This window comes from Chelonus insularis, unplaced genomic scaffold (assembly GCF_013357705.1).
Source record: "Chelonus insularis isolate UGA/USDA-ARS -01 unplaced genomic scaffold, ASM1335770v1 scaffold_277_pilon, whole genome shotgun sequence".
NCBI classification, from domain to species: Eukaryota; Metazoa; Arthropoda; class Insecta; order Hymenoptera; family Braconidae; genus Chelonus; species Chelonus insularis.
Window position 1 is genome coordinate 754,448 of NW_023276791.1, and position 20,566 is coordinate 775,013.

Consider the following 20,566-nt stretch of genomic DNA (forward strand, 5'->3'; position numbering starts at 1 on the left):
AAAAAATCATCATAAAGATTTATGATAATTGTTGCTAACTTAAAAGTTTATTGAACAATTCAACTTTTTTGTCATTTTATTCAAAGACTTGAAAAAAATTATTCCTGAAAATGTTTTTAGTGAAATAAAAATTTTTAAATATTTAAAATTAAATTTCAAACCAACATATTTCATAGCTTATTTACTAAAATATCTCTCAAAGCATTTTCGAAGATAAAAAAAACATTGAAATAACATGTGATTTTAATAATTGAGATATGAATTCAAATTTTACTGATAATACTTATTATATCAAATTTAAAAATTTTAATTGCTTTCGTGTGAAGATGTTTATTATTCGCCCCACCTTAGTCCTTTTCTGTTGTTCTTTTCCACCACCAGCTTCTGTAACTTCTTCTTCCTATTTTTCGCTGAATGCAGGTACATAAAGATGCCAGTGGAGACTCTGCAGAGCGTCTTGCTAATCGCGTAAGGAGAAATGAAAACGAGTATAGTAACTCTTTCCTGGAAGTTGGCGCGCAAAAGGCATAGGAAGACATTCAAGAAATACTTACTCAAGTCATTCAAACGTGTATGTGTACCTGAGTGTTTTTCATTGGCATATTCTCACAGAGCTCTCTGACTTCCGTCACTACCACTCGACTTCTTTATATACTCTTATGATTCAGTGATTTATTACCCAATGACATTATTAATCATTACATTACGACTTCAATACATTTTAATTATACTTAATGGAATATAATTACAGTGCATAAAAGATGGAATATTTTTAAAATCTTTGGATCCAAATGTGGTAATGGTATAATATAAGCGTGAGAATAAGAAGGACGTTGATGAAGGGAAAAGACACAGGCATTCGTGTCATGTACCATCCTCGATCTCGTAGGCGTCGGCGGCGCCATTATATTTGCTAAGACCAAGAGGACTAGCAATTAGCAATTAAACCAATAACTCTGCAATTGGTGATTCCATCAATGGAGTGTCGTTCCCACAGAGGGAACGAATCAACTTGAGTTCGCTTCTGGGCTATCATCTTTTTAGTTTTTACTTATCTCCAACACTTTTGCTTCTTGTCATGTTATTAACAAAAATTCTGCTCTGAATAAAGGGTTTACGGGTCTCCAAGAATCATTTCTTCTAACAAAAATCATTGTTTCTGAAGATTGATAGTTGTTCTATCTGGAAATGAATATAATGTTTTCTGAAAATGAAGTAAAGAATATTCATTGCTTACGATGATAAGGATAGTACTGATTTATAGATAGTGATGATTTTGTAAGGATAAATTAAGGGAAACTAGGGTAAGAGAGTCCTTTTAGAAATTTTTTAAATCAATAAAAATGCTAAAATGTCAATTATATTATGGATAGTCTAGAAATTGACATTTTTAGAAATAAATTTAGTGATTGAAGTAAACTATTTTATTTCGCCATTTTACAAACTCAACTTTTGAAATTTTATACACTGTATTATTTTTGTAAAAAGTTAATTTTGAACCCGGAGATTGTTTTGTTCTAATATTCACTGTTTCTAAAAGGCTTTCAATGATTTTCACCTATTTATTTTTAAAGCGTAACATTTTTAATAAAAAAATTAATATTGGAATAGATTTTATCAGACTTTCATTGATAAAATCACATTTTTGGATCAAGAATATTTTTAAATAAAATAATAATACTTGTATAACATAGCACAAATGAAGACAGGATGAATGACAATAGAAATACCATGATCTTGCCTCCATTCTGAATTCATTTTGCCATCATTTTGAATCCATTCTATTCTTATCCTTCATTCGTGTCATGTTGTACAAGTAGTAGTGTATTATTTAAAAATATTATGATTAATAATTAAACTATTTTGATCTAAAAATATGATTTCATTAATGTAGAAGAATTATTTCTATTCATATTTCACATTCAACTAAAACTAAAATTATCCAATTTTTTTTTTTTAATGAACAATTTTAATATTAATAATTATAATAATATTTTACTTACTATAAACCAATATTTACTTACATGTACGTGTTAATATTTTTATTTAAATGCAATAAAATTAGGGGAATAATTTTTTGTATTGATGTGCTATAAAAAACCATTGTCAGTTATTCTTGAAAAATAAAAGTAATTATTGATTTTTAGAATGAATTTTTTTTATCCATAAATAAAAATGTAGGTGGCCAAACAAACCACTAACGGATTCATACAATACAGCAATACGAGTATTAATTATTAATAAAATAATCAATTTTTATTGAGTTGATTATCTGGGTACACGCGTCGAAAAATATGAGATTAATTCGATAATGTTTGAACTATATATATATATATATATACATACAATTTAATACACGCCATATTGTTGGTAACGACGTTGTAAATATGAACGCGGGCAAATGAAGTCAATAAATTGTCGAACGCCTCCACTACATCATGGATATTTTTTATTTCTTACTCCGCCCCTCTTTAAGCTATTCATCGCATAATATCGTTGACATCAGATCTTTTAATCGAATATAATTAACTTGCAATGTTTTTTGCCACACAAAATTTAATCGAATAATTAACTAATTTAGAAAAAACAATTAGTTTATTGAGGTCATGCTTCTATTAAATTCAATGAGTCTTCTATCTATTATAATTTAGTGATAGTAAATTTTTTTGACAATTCTACATTCAGTAGCTTACTTTTTTCATTTTAATAAAAACGATTAATTCTAATAACATATCCTATTTATTCATTTATTTATTGTTATCGCAAAAAAAAAAATTGTTAAATTAATACTTCTCATGCAGGATAATTATTCCAGTTTATCAGAAAATGTAATAATTTTTCTATTCATTAATATTATTTTTATTTTCCACTCTTATAAATAAATTTTTTATTGCAGAATAAATTTTATTTTGCTCCAAAATGAGTTAAAATGAATAAATAATTATTAAATTAGTTTTAAATGCTTTATAAAACTTAACAATTTTCTGATAAACTGATAATTATTACAGATAGAATAGAGAAAAGGCTCGAGTGATATAAAAGTGCAAAAAGGAAACATAAAATTAAACATTAGTTGATGAAAAATTGAGTGAATTCAATATTTAAATTCTACATATAAATTATTACATTTTACAATTCGTTTTTACACACTTTAAGGTGTGTTGAATTTTATAATTTATTTATAGAAATTTAATATCGAGTACACTTTTGACGTCAGTCATTTCAACACATTCTAAAAATTGTAGAATTGAAGCAATGGATCTTAAAATGGAGGTTAAAATGGCTTTACAGTTTTTAAAATAACTAAATAGAATTTTGGATCCAAATAAAAAATGATTACTAAAATAACATTTTTCTTATTAATTATTTATTAATTAATAGCCTACAAGTGTCTTAATATTTAATTTTCTAAACGACTTTATATTGAAATCAAAAATCATCATTATTCAATTTTTTAATAATTCTTATTTAATAATTAATTTTTATTCTTTAATTGTTTAAATATTTCTTTCCACAGCTATCTAATTATTTTTTAGAGTGCATTTTACTCTAAAATGAAAAATATTTTGATAAATATCTTTAACAAAAGATTTATTCTAAAAATTTTTTTCCAAGACCACCAATGAATTAAGCTCGACAAATTAATATATTTGACTTGACAATATGTGGTTAATTTATATTTAATAACCATTTAAATGATAAGATCTGTATCGTATAAGTCGAAAGTACGCCCTCATCGCTTTATTTTATAATCAATTAGTACCCTGTTATCTACCAGCACGCAATGTCAGGGCGAAAGAATTTCAGCTGACATCAAGGGGTGCAACCCTCGAGTTTTTTATGTTCGTACACCAGCCAACTTACGTGAGGGGGTGGTACGATCACTGCAACAGGCTGATGATTAGTAAGATTGACTCTAAAGTCCGTCCCTTATCGTCGTTATGGAGAAATTTGCCATCCCTTTTATAAAATGAATAAAACACTACTATTCCATTTTTTCCAATGAAATCATCACTAAATTAGTTAATAACTTTGAAAATATGAAAAGCAAAGATACATGCTCCCACAGAGGCAATAATTATGTAACTTTCTACAATAAATAATTAATTTGATTATTTTTCGTAAAAAAATGGGTTAAACATGATTGTTTTCTTACAGTAATAATTAATCTTAATATTTATTAATAAATGTTACTTAGAAATTACATGAAAAAAACATTTATGGTGAAATTGACTGCATATTTTGTTCACCTGACAACTATGTAATTATATAGTAATAATAAAAAATCGTTTAATTTAGGCTATAAGTCAGGCTCCATATCTGTTGTAGGTCATAAAATTCAAACTTCAGTGATATTACTATTTTTTAGATGAATAATCATTCAGTTTTCTTAAAAAAATATTTTCTAAAACAAACACTCTATAATAATTAAACCATCCAACGTCAATCAAAGTATACAAAGCTTATTATTAAATAGAAATATAAGAAATAAATACAATTCCTTAATTATACCTTTTTTTTTTTAATATAATTCTACCGAGCTGTAAAGTAGCAAACGCCTTCAATAGTTTCCCGTTAAATTGATGTGAATCTTAGTATAACCATCAGCATCGCAAATGACCCTGTGTTATCCAAAGTAGTTGGAAGAATAAAGAATACAAGAAGTTGCTTCAGAGTCCTGGGTAATTGTCATTTCACAGAAAACCACACATGCCTGTCTAGACAACCGTAATTTCAACAAAGAATAACATTTATCCTTTACCAAGTCCGTAAGAAAGAGTCTGATGGAATCATTAGAATAAAAAGCTGTTATTTTTTCTCCAACAATTAATTTAAACATCATTTCCCACAACAATGCATAAAATGATAAGCATTGATGCTTGAAAACAAATGAAAAAATAATTTCAAATGAATAAAGCTAGAGTGTGTAAGCTCAATACGGTGGTAACAAAAAAAAGCTCTGTGTCCTCTTGATAAGCTGAAAAGTATTTCACACTTGGCCAAGTTTCGTATATCGACGAGAACGGTAATGTAGCGTTATTTAACTTGGTTACCAACCCTTAGTCTATATAGTCCAGTCTAGTGTGTATATATGATTCTATATATATATATATATATACAGTTTTAGGTTTATTGCAACTTGCTGTATGCTTTGAAGAACGGGGGTGCTCGTCGTCCCGTGAAAACATCGCGAGGGCGGTGACACGCATAAAGCGCCAGCCCATTTAACGTTTGTTACATTGGGGTGTGAGTCGTGATTCTATGTGGGTATTTTTACTAACTACCTTTATTTTAAATTACCACACTAATGAAGCTGATAACAAATCTGACATCAACATCATCACATTTATTATTCTCATTTCAACAAATTTATTTCTAATTTTTATCAATAAAAATGACTTAAATTATCCGAAAAATATTTAATGATGAATTTAAAATAAATAAAAAAGGCAATTGATAATTTAACTAGTTTTGTTATGTATAAATGTTGATATTGGAAGTTTCTCAAGAGCCATTTTGTGCTCACACCGATGATGTTCGAAATAAAATCTCGACTGGAGGGTGTATTGTAATAGGGTGGTTAAAATATGAGTGACTAAAAAATAAGCCGCATATTTCAGGGTCAGTACAGCGTGAAAATAGAATGTAAAGTGTTCGCTGACCCTACATGGTATCTTCTAAAATGGGTCCAACATTGGGGTGGTCTAAGTCAGGGATGGTTTGACGTCGTATGACGTGCCAGCAACGTGACTAGCTTTTTAAGCTGACAATCACTGGTTTGTACGCCGGACGAATGTTAAATCTAGGATATTCAAATAATCTCTGCGTTCCACACGCGACCCACACCTCTTCTGTATGCGACCACCGTCAGAAGGATATGAAAAACGTATCTGATCGACTCTGCTTTTTGCTAAATCATACAACTACTTATTCACCTTTTGAACTATCAAAGTATTTTAAATATTTCGTTGCTCACGACCTTTTACCTTTCATCTTCATATATTATTCAATTATTTTATTCTTACGTATTCAGGTCTAAATGATGAATGTTTCGAAGTAAACACATTTAGTGAGTCTAGAATTTTTTAGTGGCTCGTATTCCGTGGTCAGCATATGCCAAACTGGACCATAGATCACTTGGAACTCCCTCAGGGTGCAAATTCCAAATGGACTCAACGTACTCTCCATACTTCCCCTCTGGCGGAAATACCTTCTTTTATATGCATAGTCTCATTTCCTTATCGAATATTCACCGGAGCAATAAAAAAAGTTTCCCTTCTACATACACTCTTTTTCACCATGTTAAGTACTGTTATGTTTCTTCAAGTTATTGGAGCAAATAACTGACCAGTTGCTGGAACTTTATTTGATAAACAAACAATATCATCAAGTAGACCAAGTTGTCATGATCTTTAACTAGAAATAGTCATGATTAATCATAAATAAGCTATAATTTAATTATAAAAAAATATCAACAATCAGAAACAATTAAAGAAATTTATTTAAAACTATTATAGATAGTATTTTATTTAATTAAGTAAATGATTTAAGATAATTTCTTTCTGAGAAAAAAATTAAATTGATTATTTTTAATCGTCTTCGTTGATGCACTTAACGCATTTACCCTACCATCAAAAATTTGCCATGCATTGAAATATTTACAAATGTTACCAGATGTTGAAAAAAAATTTACACACTTTAATTGCATTTTGTCGTGACTGCAGTTCATTAGAAATGACACTCCTTGGCTTGCACGTCCATATATGACTCACCAATAAAATATAATATCCCCAAAACATCTGCAAGTTTTGACGAAACACCTTAATACACCCGCTTAAACCTTATACCTATACTTATTTATATATTTAGTTGAAGCACGTGCCCCAGGCTAGCACATTGTGTCAGTAACTCTGCTACACGAGATAGGTTTCGTTAAAAACATAGTGGAACAGTCCAGCTACATGATGACTGCATGGTGGTCTGCTATAACTGTACGATCCCCATAACTGTTTTCCAAAATCAGCTGCATCTGCCTCTAGCACCCTCACCTTTCAGGACCATCTCCATAATAATATCTGTATGCTTATTTATTATACCCATAACACCATGTGTCTTTCTTCTGTGCTTTGTAAACATCATCCCACATACTGTAATTTCATTTCCAATATTTCCTAATCTCCACAATTGATCAACCGTGGAAAAGGTGTTCAATTGATTTTCTAAATAAACTGTCTTGATAGGAAGATTTATCACTGATTAATGTATACCATCAACATATTGTTAATTCATCAAGAAACATACTTATAAAAACCAAAAAACCAATTGAACTTCAAAAATTATCATCAGAATGAAGTTGACTTGGTAGAATCAGTTGATATCAATCATCAACTATTTTGGTTTTAATCTTTTTTTTTAAATCAAATCACATCACTTTGACAGTTGCTGAGGTTTCCAAGTCCAATATTGATATAGTTGTTTAGCTAAAGCAGACATTTATGAAACGTTATTTATTAAAAATAAATCCTATCAGTGCAGCTCATGGCATGTACTACCTTAATCATGTGAGAAGTGTATGGAGGCTGGTACGAGAAGGAGAAAAAAAAGAGGTAAAGAGAGTAGCCACGTGCCTTCAGTGTAGCACACGACCAACCTAACGGTTTTGAGTATACTCACCCCACAAGTCTACACCTAAACCAGTCCTCACTCTCCACCCCTTCTCACCCTTTGCCAAGACAACTCTGCCAACTCAAAACATACGAGAAAACACTGTTATTCTATTGGCTCGTATTCCCCCTTTCTTGTTCCTTCAATTTCCCCTCTCTTGATGTGTCTATAGTCTGGACCCCTTAGCGCCGCCAGGACAGCTCTAGCTTGGATCAGGACAATACTTTAGCTGTTCTCTTTCGAGAAATTGGCTGCTAAGTTTTTTTACTCCTGTCCATGGCTTTCCCTGCTGCTGCTATTGCTGCATATCGAGTCAATGTTTTATAAAATTTTTCTAGATATTTAGCGAGTAATTGTCATGGTAATAATAATGTGGAAAATTGTATTGTAATGCATTGATCGAGCAGGGACTGATTTTTTTAAGACTGGTCCATTGAAAGAAGCTAACTGAGAGAAATATAATCGAATGATGTAAGGCCCTAATAAAATCGTAAGTCGGTTGACAGGCGACGAATACAACGCGTAAGATCCCCGCTACTTTTATATATACCTCCCCCGTACACTACGGTGGGCCCGTCTTCTTTGTTAAGTTGCGTAAGAGAGCTAAAGAATGGCGACGACGTAGGGAACAAGCAGATGCTACTTAAGCATTCGGCTGCAACGTTGATACATGTTTGGAAAAAAAAAATCCTATACGCTTTAATACGATCGCATATCTTTGTATAATAAGATATTTCGTCCAAGATCATCACCATGCTACTTTGGTCCCATGTTTTCTTTTGATTCTTCATGGTGTTGTTGAAGAAGATGAAAAAGCAAAATAACTCTTTTCCAACAAATTAAATTACATTTAAAAATAGTTTAACTTCTGGCAATAATATGAAAGTTTGCCATGTAAACGGTCTTGGTAAGCGTGTTGAAATCAATAAATAGATTTGGAAGTAAGGATAAAGAAATGAGAAAGGAAATGAAATAAATTTTGTAGGCGGGTTTCTTAAACTAAAAAGAAAATGAGGGATGCAACCGCGAAATTGGACTCAGCCATGAAAATAACGATATTTCTTTTTCATTTATCTTCTATTGCTGCTGTAGTTTATGATGATCACTATTTGTCAATGACTTGGCAACTTTTTTTTTCCAGCTGAAATCATTTTTTATTCATCAATTTTACATAAACTGAATCAACTGTCATTCTAACTAAACATCTAATTTTTTCCTCAATTCAAATAGATTAAAAAAAAAAATTCTATTCCTCAGAAAAAAAAAAATCTTATTTAAATATCATATAAAATTTGTATCACCTGACTTGATTCGACTGATGTATTCGCATGACTGCAGGACAATGTGGTCATGTAGGACTGAGCTTATTGTATGAGGTCAGGTCTTGAGTAGAATTTAGGACTATTAGAGAAAGAGAGGGAAAAAGATTGGGTTTAGTTGAAACTGACGCAAGGAACAGCTGGCTATTGTGGATCTCACCCTTATCTGAAATTGGGAAAATGAACTATTTCTGTTGGTGACTGTGTGGGTGATGGATAGTTGTTTAGTTACTGTGTCACTCGTGCAAATGATTAAATGGGTTTACTAGATCACTCGATGTCTCCAATACTTGATTACATTCACATGGATCTTGTTGATCCAAGACTGGTCAGTTGATGATACCTAGCATCAATCTATCTATACCAATAAAACTGATTTATTAAAATGATATTCACCAACTTACAGCAGATATCCTGTATTGAAAATAATTATTTATCTTTCTTCAGTATATCCTAGACCCTAAATATCTTTTAAGCATGATTCTAAAAAAAAACATTTACGTTAAAAAAACGAATCCTGATTGAATGTGAAGGTTGGGTAATCCTTAGCTTCTTTGTACTTCTCCAAGGTCTTTCCATGTGTTGGTTGAGTTTGTTGGAATAGCGAAAAAAATATAATAAATAGCGTATCACGTAGAGGTGGAAGGAGAACTGGAGGTATTTTTGACAGTTAATGGGTGTATGTTCCCTGATGGTCTTGAAGGATTCAGCAACTGCGTACATATGGAAGCTTCGCGAGAAAAACCGTTATTTTCTATATTTTCTGGTGAGATGTTAACGGACAATTTTTTTCGCGTCACTTTCGCAGGTATGCTCATGCAATTGCGACTTGAAAGCCTTTTCAAAAATAAAGAAAGCAAGAGATTATGGACGTGAAGGATTGAACAAAGTATCGAAAGTGACGGGTGCCTTTTTACCTTATCGGTAACCAGAAAGGTCTCACCTGGAAGAATGAAGAATTGCACTTTACAAGATTATTATACAAAAGGAAATCAAGTTTATTTTTCCCAAAAAAGGGTACAGAGAAATACATGATGGCAATGGCGACTATTAAAACCAAGAGAAATCACCCCAAAAAATTACTTCCCTTTTTTTTTCTACTCTCACAGAAAATTCTCACGAAGAATCGTGGATTTTACAAAAAAATTGACATGCCCTTCATCCCCTTGGTGATGCAAATTTTGAGAAAAAAAGGAAATTAATCTACCTGCGTACCCTCGAAAAAATAAAAAAACGATAGAGGGGTGAAAGATTCACGAATAAAGTTGATATCAACTGAGATATTTTATAGTAACTCCACCAATCTCGATCTCCTTTTCTTTGGAAATATATGTCTACCTGCTCATTCTACTTTTTTACGTTTTTCAGGGGAATCCGCGTCAGGTATGAAAGAAAAAAAAGACCCCGCGGGGTAAAGTAAGACAGGAGAGGGAATCGCAGAGAATGAAAGCGCACGTTAGTTCAAAAACTAGCATCTTCACAGATTTTTTGAATTTTTTTTTTCACTTATTTCTCCATCATCCCTACAATTTTGCTCTCTTTGTCACACCATCTTTACCTGTCTCGCTACTTTTGTGCGACCCGTATGTTTTTTCACAGGATTTTGGAGTATGGGAAGCGATCATGATAGAATGTTAAGCATTTTTTTTACAGATCTAATTTTTTTCAGCATAGATTCCTTTTTCAAATAAATAATCTCTTCGTTAGGGTCCGATAATTGTATGCATTATCGATTATTTTCTCTTGGACTAGAGTATACCACCAAATTTGGTGTGAATATTTTTTTCACCAACGGACTTTTTTTTCTGAAATAATTTGTCTTCTCCCCTCTGGAGTCTCCACTCACACCAGAAAAAAAAACTCCAACAGATCACGACACTTAAACATTAGCTGCTATAAATCGAAAGCGCGCCAAAAGATTTCGGTTGTGGCGAATCAATATAATTACATTTAAAAACCGTTACTGACAGACACACGCGCGGTTCAGAATCCGTCAAGCTGCAGTTCAATCGGTTCCAAACGATTATTCGAAGATCGTATTACGATCTAAAAAGGAGGTAAAGAGTTGAGGTGAGGAGAGGAAAGTGGAAAAAGTGCGATAAGAAGCACAGAAGTATCAAAGATCAAAAAGAGACAGAAATGAAAAATACATGAAAGGGGTGGCGAGGGAGGTCGTCATGAGATAGGATGATGGATATGTTCGAAGGGTTGTTTTGAAATAGAGGGGACTGGCTATATTGAGCAAAGGGTTTTTATTCCAACCAATCAGAAACAAGTTTCTTCAATGCTTCTCCAATAGTGGACCTATTCAGTACCAGTAGTGGGGGTTACGTGCCCTTCGGGCCTCATCTCCAAGTCTTTCAGTATACATTGCGTCACTCTGACATTCACTCACCGCCGATTCCTCGATCCACACTACTCTCGTCGTCTCATTGGAGAACATTCATTTTAAATTCATTAGTATTTTTCATTGCAGTGATGTGAATATTTTATCAACTTATAAATAAATTTATAGTCAGTACTTAGCATGAAACATTGTAGTGAATAACTAGTTATAATGAGCTAGGAATGTTTTAATAAATATTAAAATGTTTCGTAAATTAAAAATAATAAAAAAAGTGCAAATGTTGATGGATTTTAATTAAATGATTAAATATTATAAATATTTAATTTAATTAAAGGATAAATATATTTATCAATCGTGCTGGATCTCGAAAGATATCTACATGTGACCAAGGTGAATAGTGACGGGTCGGTGTGCAGTGACTTAAACATGGTCTTTCTTGAAGACCCTAAAATGATTTTTGCGGATATGCGGCTCCATGCCACGAGCACACCTACCACAACTCCAAGACGTTATCTTAATAAATATCAAGCACAAAATAATAATAATTGTATGCTATTTATAATTAAATTCATCATCAATTAATAATTATGTTCAATACTTATAACGAACGTTTTAATTAATTTCTTGACTCTTATAATTACAGATGCCGATTTGCATGGTGATGTTGATGCTCCTGAGCTCAGTGGAGATGATAGGAGTATTGCCAGTGACGTGCAAGATGCAAATGAAGCAATTCTGGATCATGACTCGATGGACTCGGATCGAGGAGCTCTTAACCTGGTTAGTTAATTAACTTTCATTCTTATTTATTCATTGAATTAATAATCATTTGAGATGGTTGCTATGAAAGTGTAAAATACTATATTGATCACTCAATATCAATTACAATAATAACATCAATTTTCGCGATCTAAGATATTTAATTTAATTTTGGTAATTTCATATTTTTGCCACCTTGCTGACCATACAGGTGTTGTGTATTTCAACGTATTTCACGTAAATTATCATTTATCACAATAAGAACAGATGGGAATATCATTCTTTGTTCACACGAAATAAAAAAAAAAAAACTCGTATTTTGGAAAGATAATTTAGCCTTATCTTCCTGCTTGACGAATGAATATAACTACATTGATAATTAAGGGTTGGTGGTCGAATCTCGATGAAATCTTACAAACAATAGTGACAAAAAAATAATAAAATAAAACATGAATTCGTTATAAATTCACAAGTTAAAAAATAAAGTCGTTGAAAGAAAACATCTGGCGATGAAAAAGTCCCGCTATACACCCCCGAAATAGTTTCCTCATTCTCGTGGAATATATGCCACAGGGTAAAAAGTGTGTGAGCTTCAATATTTGACCAGTAAATAAGGAGCGAATGAGATTTATACCAAGAAGAGGAGAGAATCAAAAAAAAAAAAAGGGAGAACAGGATTTTATAAAACACAAAGGAGTGTGGGATATGGGCTCATAGTGACCAATATATCTTGACCTGAATGACTATAAACAGATTCATTGTTATAAGTGTAAAGTTTTGCTCTATGATATCTTAGATTCTAATTCTAAGCGTTTAATATCTAAACTTCTATTTTCCCATGTGTATTTTTTCTTATTCAGAAATAAATCAAACAACTTCTATAAAAATAGTCTAGGTCTTTGATGGAAGTAAATCAAAATCAACTTTTTTATGCTTTGATATAAAATAGTGAGAAACTTTTTCAATTAATCTGCCAAAAGAAAAGTGGACAAACTAGATAATTAATCATAGAAAAGTGATAGAAATAGATATTTTATAAAATAAATGATTGCAGGTTACTGATGTCTCACAACGGAATAGCAGTAGTGGAACGAGTGGGAGTGCATCTTCGCCAAGTTCTGGAGTGAGCAGTCAATTAACCGGAAGTCATGCTGGTAATACGGGAAACTCACAAGCAGCATTGGCAGCACAATTGGTTGGTCAACAACTATTGATGCATGGCTCTCTTGGTGCATTGAGTTCTCAAGAAATTCAAGCACTAGCTTCAACGTTTCAGCAACAGCAGCAATCACTCCAACAACATCTTCAACAGATTGCCATGTTTCAAGCTAACCCTGCAGCATCGGGTCAACTTCCTACACAGGCGCAGTTCTTTTTGCAAAATCAGGTTTGTAAGATCTCTCAATTCTTCACAAGGTCATTCATTTCTCGTTTTCTAAGTGCTTTAAAAGATTAGTATGACATATCCCACCAGTAGTTTCCTACGTCAAAGACGTCTGTATCTGATTGAGACTTTTAAGATTTTAGATTAGTTTAAAAAGATTTTTCGAGTGTTTTTGACGACTCTTTTCCATCTCCATTGACATTTTTCCCTTATAAGACCAACGTTTTTAAAGATGTATTATTTATGCTCTAATGCGCGATGAAGTTTGTTAGTTGAAAGATTTGAAAACACAACAATTATAGTACAGGAGAAGAAGAAAACGATAACAAAGCATAGATTAATACAACTCCTTTTTGTTCTCAAACAAAGTCCCTATCTTTTGAAAGCCGCAGCATCAGAGTGATCCAATGGAGAATCACCTTGCCACATCTTTTGTAAGCTCACACGTGGCAAAGCTGAAAAGATGTATTTTTTTTTAAGAACCCTTTGCATCATTTTGTTGTCTCGTTTAATACAAAAGAGACACACGACCTTCTCAAGGCATATTGGAACTCTTTTCCTCCCAAGGGTTTGCACACAACCTGCATATCCCTGACACGCGATCAAACGGGATATTTGATCATAATCCTTGCTTTAGGGTGTCTTCCGGAACGGATACTTAATTTCTCAATTCGTCATGAAGGATTCTCTTTCACGTACCATTTCCTTATAATTAAAATTAGTTGAAGACACTGTTAAAAATTAAACTGGCAAAATATAAAAAAATCTAATTTTATTGTGTCACTGATAACATTTAAATATATTTCCATTGAAATAGAAGTATTATCTAATCAGGTTAGTTATCTGCAAGCAGTGTCCAAGCGAATGGCATCTTATCACTTCTGAAGTGATTCAATTAATGATATAAAAATGTTTAACGACGATAGTGAATAAATATCAGGTATAGATTACGTAGTAGAATAAATAGATGACAAAAAGGTTGAAAAAATTGTCTAAGCATTGATAATTGACTCGTGACTCTTGTAAGTGGGTAAAAAATATATTAACCCTTCATAAATAAAGAAAAAAAGAGGTGTTACCAATCCTATAATCTTCTATTGAAATTCAGCCCACGAGAATGGGGTGAGAGTATAATCAATTCCAACTAATATCGACCGCAAAATTTTTACCTGTCCACGTGGCACCACTTCATATGTACGACATATGCAATCGATTCTATTTATTACCATCACGTAATATCCTCAAATCATGAATGAATGAATACAATCTCTTGCAGGGGCTGTTGCAGAGCGGCAGTTACCCTCAGAGATCAAGTTATACACATTCACAGTCTATCCAGGTACTATAAGTTTTATTTATAGTACCGTTTTATTAATTAGTCACTTCCCTTTTATTGCACGTATTATAAAGAATGTCCGTTTAAGGATTCATTAACTCTATAATGCACATTCTTCCTTATTAAAATAAACACACATTCAATTAGCTCTACAAATATCTGTATTGTCATTAAAAAATATTCCAAGAATCTATTCAATTATTCTAAATGTTTTTTACTTTTGTTACTTTATTTTTAGATTTTACATCATAAGAAATTAAAATACTAGATAATTTATGTCCAATGAAGTGTTGATATCACAATATATGTGATATCAACACTACACTAAACTCACATGATGATAAAAATTGCAATGAATTAATTTAGAAATAAATGATTGAACTCTGTAGCTTTAGTGATCCATAAAATGCATTCTAGGGTTAATAAACAAGTCGATGAAAACGGATAATAAACAATTTATGATTGATGTCTTTAGATGATTTTATTGACGATATATTTAATGTACCAGGTGCAGCAGGCTGTAGCTCAAGCGGCGCAACAGCTCCAGGCTCTTCAAAAACAGCAGGCTCTTCAGGGAGGTGGTGGTCTCGTGGGAAGAAACGTGACACAGCAAAGGTCACCACCTCCTCCTGGCACACCACCAGCTGTAAAACCACCATCTACACGACTAGAACCTTCCCCGGAGGAAACGACGGATCTTGAAGAGCTAGAACAGTTTGCTAAAACTTTTAAACAAAGACGTATTAAGCTTGGCTTCACTCAAGGTGATGTTGGACTTGCTATGGGAAAACTTTATGGAAACGACTTCTCACAAACTACTATTTCAAGGTGAAGATAATGTCTTTATCATCCTAACATTGTCTCTAAAATGTTTTCAAACTAAATTGACAATGAATTTAATGGAATGTTTATTCGTTTAAATTCTAATCTTATCACAAGAATATTCTTCTAAAATAGAGTTATGACGAAGATTTCTTTAAGACCTTCAATATTAAATATCTTAAAATAAATATAATAATGACTATTAACTAATTAAATATTAAGAATCAAATTATGTAAAAATGATGTTAATTTTATTTTTAATTTCAGGTTTGAAGCATTGAATCTCTCCTTCAAAAATATGTGTAAATTGAAACCACTTCTCCAAAAATGGTTAGAAGATGCAGACAATTCGTTAAACAATCCCAACTCCTTATCAAATCCAATGACGACACCGGAAGCTATTGGAAGACGAAGAAAGAAAAGAACGTCAATTGAAACTAGTGTTCGTGTTGCATTAGAAAAAGCATTTGTACAAAACCCCAAACCGACGTCTGAAGAAATTACTGTTCTTGCTGATAGCTTAGCAATGGAGAAAGAAGTAGTGAGAGTGTGGTTTTGTAATAGGTCAGTATATTTTTTTAATAAGAAAATAAATTTCTCTCAAGATAATAATATAATTGATAGGGATTTTATTTTAAATGTTTCACTTTATTATTTTTATTATGATAATATTTTAATATTTATACAATATTGTATATATTCATTTTTAAAAAATTACATTTTATAAGTATCATTAAATACCTCGAATTAACTTTGAATTTGTGTAAATAAAAAAAGATAAAGATAGTGATTTATTTATTTAAAAAATCTCAACTGAAAGTATTATGTTCTCAATGTATTTACTTACTTGGAAAAATTCGATAGAGTATGATAGAAAAATATGAATCATTTACTTCTTTTTATAATTGCTTATCTTGTTATGATAAGTGATGATAAGTAGCATTATCTGTTTAAATCATAAAATAATTATAATGGTGAACAGTTTGAGCAATATACTTGTAATATATTTGAATTAATTAAAAGTTATAAATTAAATTATTTAATTATAATAAAAAATGCTAATTAAATTGTTCTCTTACAGGCGGCAAAAAGAAAAAAGAATTAACCCACCTACAGCAGCAATGGGAAGCCCCACAATGGCATCTCCAGCACCTTCAGTCTTTGCATCTCTAGCTAGTTCGATGTCAGCGAGTCCATTAGCACTTACGACACATTCTTCGGGGATGGGACACTCTCATTCCCATGCAACACCTCTAGGATCACCATTACCTTTAGCTCTCGTTGCATCAGCTGGAGGAAATTATCATGCTTTAAGTAGCAAATCTCACGAGTGACATCAACCTGCGACCCACCAAGGGGACGCTCTCTTTTATCACCAATCTCATCATCATCATCGGCAAACACAGCAACAACCAAATCATCAACTTCATCATCATCAACATCAACGACTCTCGTGCAATCTTCCTGAATTTTATCATTAATCTAACAATCATCGAGGAATGGAAAATCAACTGATAGATTTATTGATCACTGTGATCAAACTTCATCTAAGTTGTGTTTTACTGATGCTGAGTTAACTAATGGACCATCAAAGTTAACCGAAAGATGTGATGAGATAATCAATCAATGATTTTACCTACTCGATAAATACATAAAGATAAATAGGCAGCTTAATGAATTAAGTTTATTCTTGAAGCGAGAATTTTAAAATAAATCAAAGGCTGTTGTTTTGATGTCATAACTTTGCACTTTAAAAGTGTGTATTAAATAAACCTAAAATATTAGATAATATTTGGCGACAATATAAGTGAAGTTTTTCGCCAATCTTGAATTCTCTTCAACGATAATGGTTGATGTATATAAATAGATAAAAGAAAAAACTTTAATTAGAATTAATTATTACTGTTGTTTGTATGAATCAAGGAGGCAATTCCAAAGATTCTCATAATTATAAAAATCGTTGAGTTAAAAACGAATTAGAAAAGGTTTCATATACTTTATCGATATCAAAAAATTTTTTCGTTATTTATTATTAATAAAAAAAATAATATGCGTATCTGATAACCATAAATACTTCAATGTAAATTAATTCCTTTTTAATTTCCTTTATTTATAATTATTTATTAGGAATTATTTTTAAACATTAAATATGTTGAAATTTTTATTTTTATAAGAAAATGCAATTTACGACTGCCAATTTGTAGATTATATTTTCTTAAACAGAATATTAATCTTGAATTCTAAGGGAAATTGTAAGGATATCAGGACGTATAAGATTAAAAAAAGCTAGTTTTATTCATAATTTTGGTATCGATAGAGATAATTGGAAAACGTGCGATTTAATAAATAGTGTATTCACTTAAAAACTTCATACATATGTATACAATCGTACACAAAAAAATTTATACATAAATGTATATAATTGTAGTAAGTGAATTATAATATTTTAAGTATGCATCGACTGTTTGACTATATATATATATATATAACTATAGATATTCATATTCATATTAATATGAATATAAATTTATAAATAAAAGCATTGTAAATAGTCCATGATTGATGAAAAAAAAGTTGTAATCAAACAGTCCACATCAAAATAATTCATTGCTGCGGATAGACAGAAATTTTTCTTTGTTATTTCATAACTAATATTGTTTTGTAAATTATAAGATAACTTTTCTAACAGAAAAGTTATTCAATTGTGCATAGGTAAAAGCATTTTTCAAATATTTATATAAATATATTCAACACCACTGGTTTTATTTGTTTTGAGTAATTAATTTTCAATTAAATAGAATTCCAAAAAAAGTGGACCAAGTGTAGCAAGAAAAATTTTGAAAAATGTGACCTATCGATCAAACACTTTGTAAATTTTCTATATATAATTATCAAGTGATGAATGAACAAATGTTTCTTAAAATGACAATTGAAATTCATTCCGTAATTATAACACATAAAAAATGTAAAATTTTGAAAGTTCGTGATATGAAAAATTACAAAATATGTTGTAGATAATATTGACTCAGTGCCGTAAGTATTTTGTTTCCGTATTTCAATTTTAGTTTTAATTCATGTATTTACTGTGGTAGCATAATTTACGGCATGTAGGTATAATGTGGAGTTAGTTAATTATTTTATCAATTGATTTATTATTATAATTGATAATATTATTTCATTATATTTTAACTTACATTTATTGAAAATAAAAAAGTATAGATGTTTAATTTATTTTTATTTTTTTTTTTCATTCTTCCTATGTTAATGCAATAAATACGCACAAATGCGTTTTTAATATCATTACTCACTAACATACCACGAACCAATTTAATCATGATCAATCTTTAAAGAATCTTTGAGTAAAGTTTTAATTTCCTTTGAAAACAAATTCATTATATCACTTAAAAATAAACAAATACATTCTATTTTTTTTGGTTTAAAAATCAATCATGTTTTCTTTAAATAAAAAACGCTTTTAAATTCATCATTAATTAATATTACTATTATTTAAATTAACATATTCGAACACGATTATATAACAACTCTAAAAATGAATCAAAATCAATTTTTATATTTTTTTTTCATCACATTTTTTAGCTTATTCTTCAACGAGAACAATAATCAGTAATTGATATAAATATTGTTCTTGAGTGAAATAATTATTTTGAAAATTATTTTAAAGAATATGTCATTGCCACCGTCCCATTAAATTATGTGTAAATATTGATATTGTATCAAAGTTTAGATGTGCATATTAAAATAATCAATCACTTCTGATATTCCAAAAATAAACGCTAAATACATCAAGGGTTTATCGTATCAATTATAAAAAATAAAATGTAAGATTATTATATGCTCTGATGATCAAATAAGAATAATTTTTTTCTATAAAAAATTTCAAAGCATTATTATACCAATGACTGATGAATGACTTAAAAATTTAGAAATGATTAAGGGATATGTGCATTATTGTAAATTGTTTTTATTAGATTTTAGACTGATTCGATTGAGGATTCTGAGTGCGTTATACTTTTCATTAACATTAATTTAATTTTTTGTTATGTAGAATGAAATGTGTTGATACATAAAGTGAATGGCAGAGATAATACATTTCATAGTCAAATGAAAAATACGAAGTACGGTACGAAAAAGTTCCTAAAATTATACAAATATGAATTAAATATTATCGTGAAAGAAAATTTTATTTCGAGATATTTGAATATTTTGTACTAACAATAAGTCTAAAATAACAATGACGTATCGAATAAAATTTAGATTAATCTTATGTAGTTGAATAATAAAAATAAAAAAAACATCTGATAGAATGAGGCAGGTACAATGAAGAAAGCATTCGATGATTCTTTAGATTTTAATGAAAAATTATGTATAAATGAAATCATATCAATCGTAAATAGTTAATGTTAACGATATACAGACATTGTCTTAATCAATAATTATTTATCATTATATGATTAGAATGATACAATGTAATTATATAATAAATTGCATCATAGTAACAAGTTGTAAAATTATTTATCTCCATTATTGAGCAAAAAATGCTTTGTTTATTGATCAGAAGAACATTTAATTTACTAGCTTTCACCAGAAATTTAAGCTGGGCTCAAGTCAGGAAGTTTCCCGGAGTTGACTTTACGCCCTCACGTCATGTGGTGGAAGTTCGAAGCTCGATTTCAACAAAATTCAGTAGGTAACAGAGGAATCGTTTGAAAAAAAAAATTTTCAGGGATGCATCAAGAAAAAAGCGCCTTAGGGCACGGAGAATCTACGAATCTCCGAGTCATCAGTTTCAGACAGAAAAGAGAAACCAGTATAAAAGTCCAAATGTAATAATGAGTTTCAGAGCACCGAAACGTACAGAATAACCTCCAATCATCAAAATTAGAGAATTTTACTCTAACCTCAAAAATAGCAAA

At 30.7% G+C, this 20,566-nt stretch overlaps 1 protein-coding gene across 2 annotated transcripts in view; it reads left to right on the plus strand.

The window, feature by feature from the left end:
- Positions 1 to 18,130, plus strand: part of LOC118073252 (POU domain protein 2-like) — a 95,896-nt gene extending 77,766 nt beyond the window's left edge. Inside the window, exons 5-10 of one of the 2 annotated variants that reach the window (XM_035093642.1) lie at positions 11,975 to 12,111; positions 13,145 to 13,477; positions 14,751 to 14,813; positions 15,319 to 15,638; positions 15,900 to 16,196; positions 16,714 to 18,130. In XM_035093642.1, the coding sequence (XP_034949533.1) occupies positions 11,975 to 12,111; positions 13,145 to 13,477; positions 14,751 to 14,813; positions 15,319 to 15,638; positions 15,900 to 16,196; positions 16,714 to 16,966 (1,403 nt within the window). In that variant the 3' untranslated portion in view covers positions 16,967 to 18,130. The remainder of the gene's footprint in view (positions 1 to 11,974; positions 12,112 to 13,144; positions 13,478 to 14,750; positions 14,814 to 15,318; positions 15,639 to 15,899; positions 16,197 to 16,713) is intronic. The other variant, XM_035093643.1, reaches the window with a different exon arrangement.
- Positions 18,131 to 20,566: the final 2,436 nt, after the last annotated feature.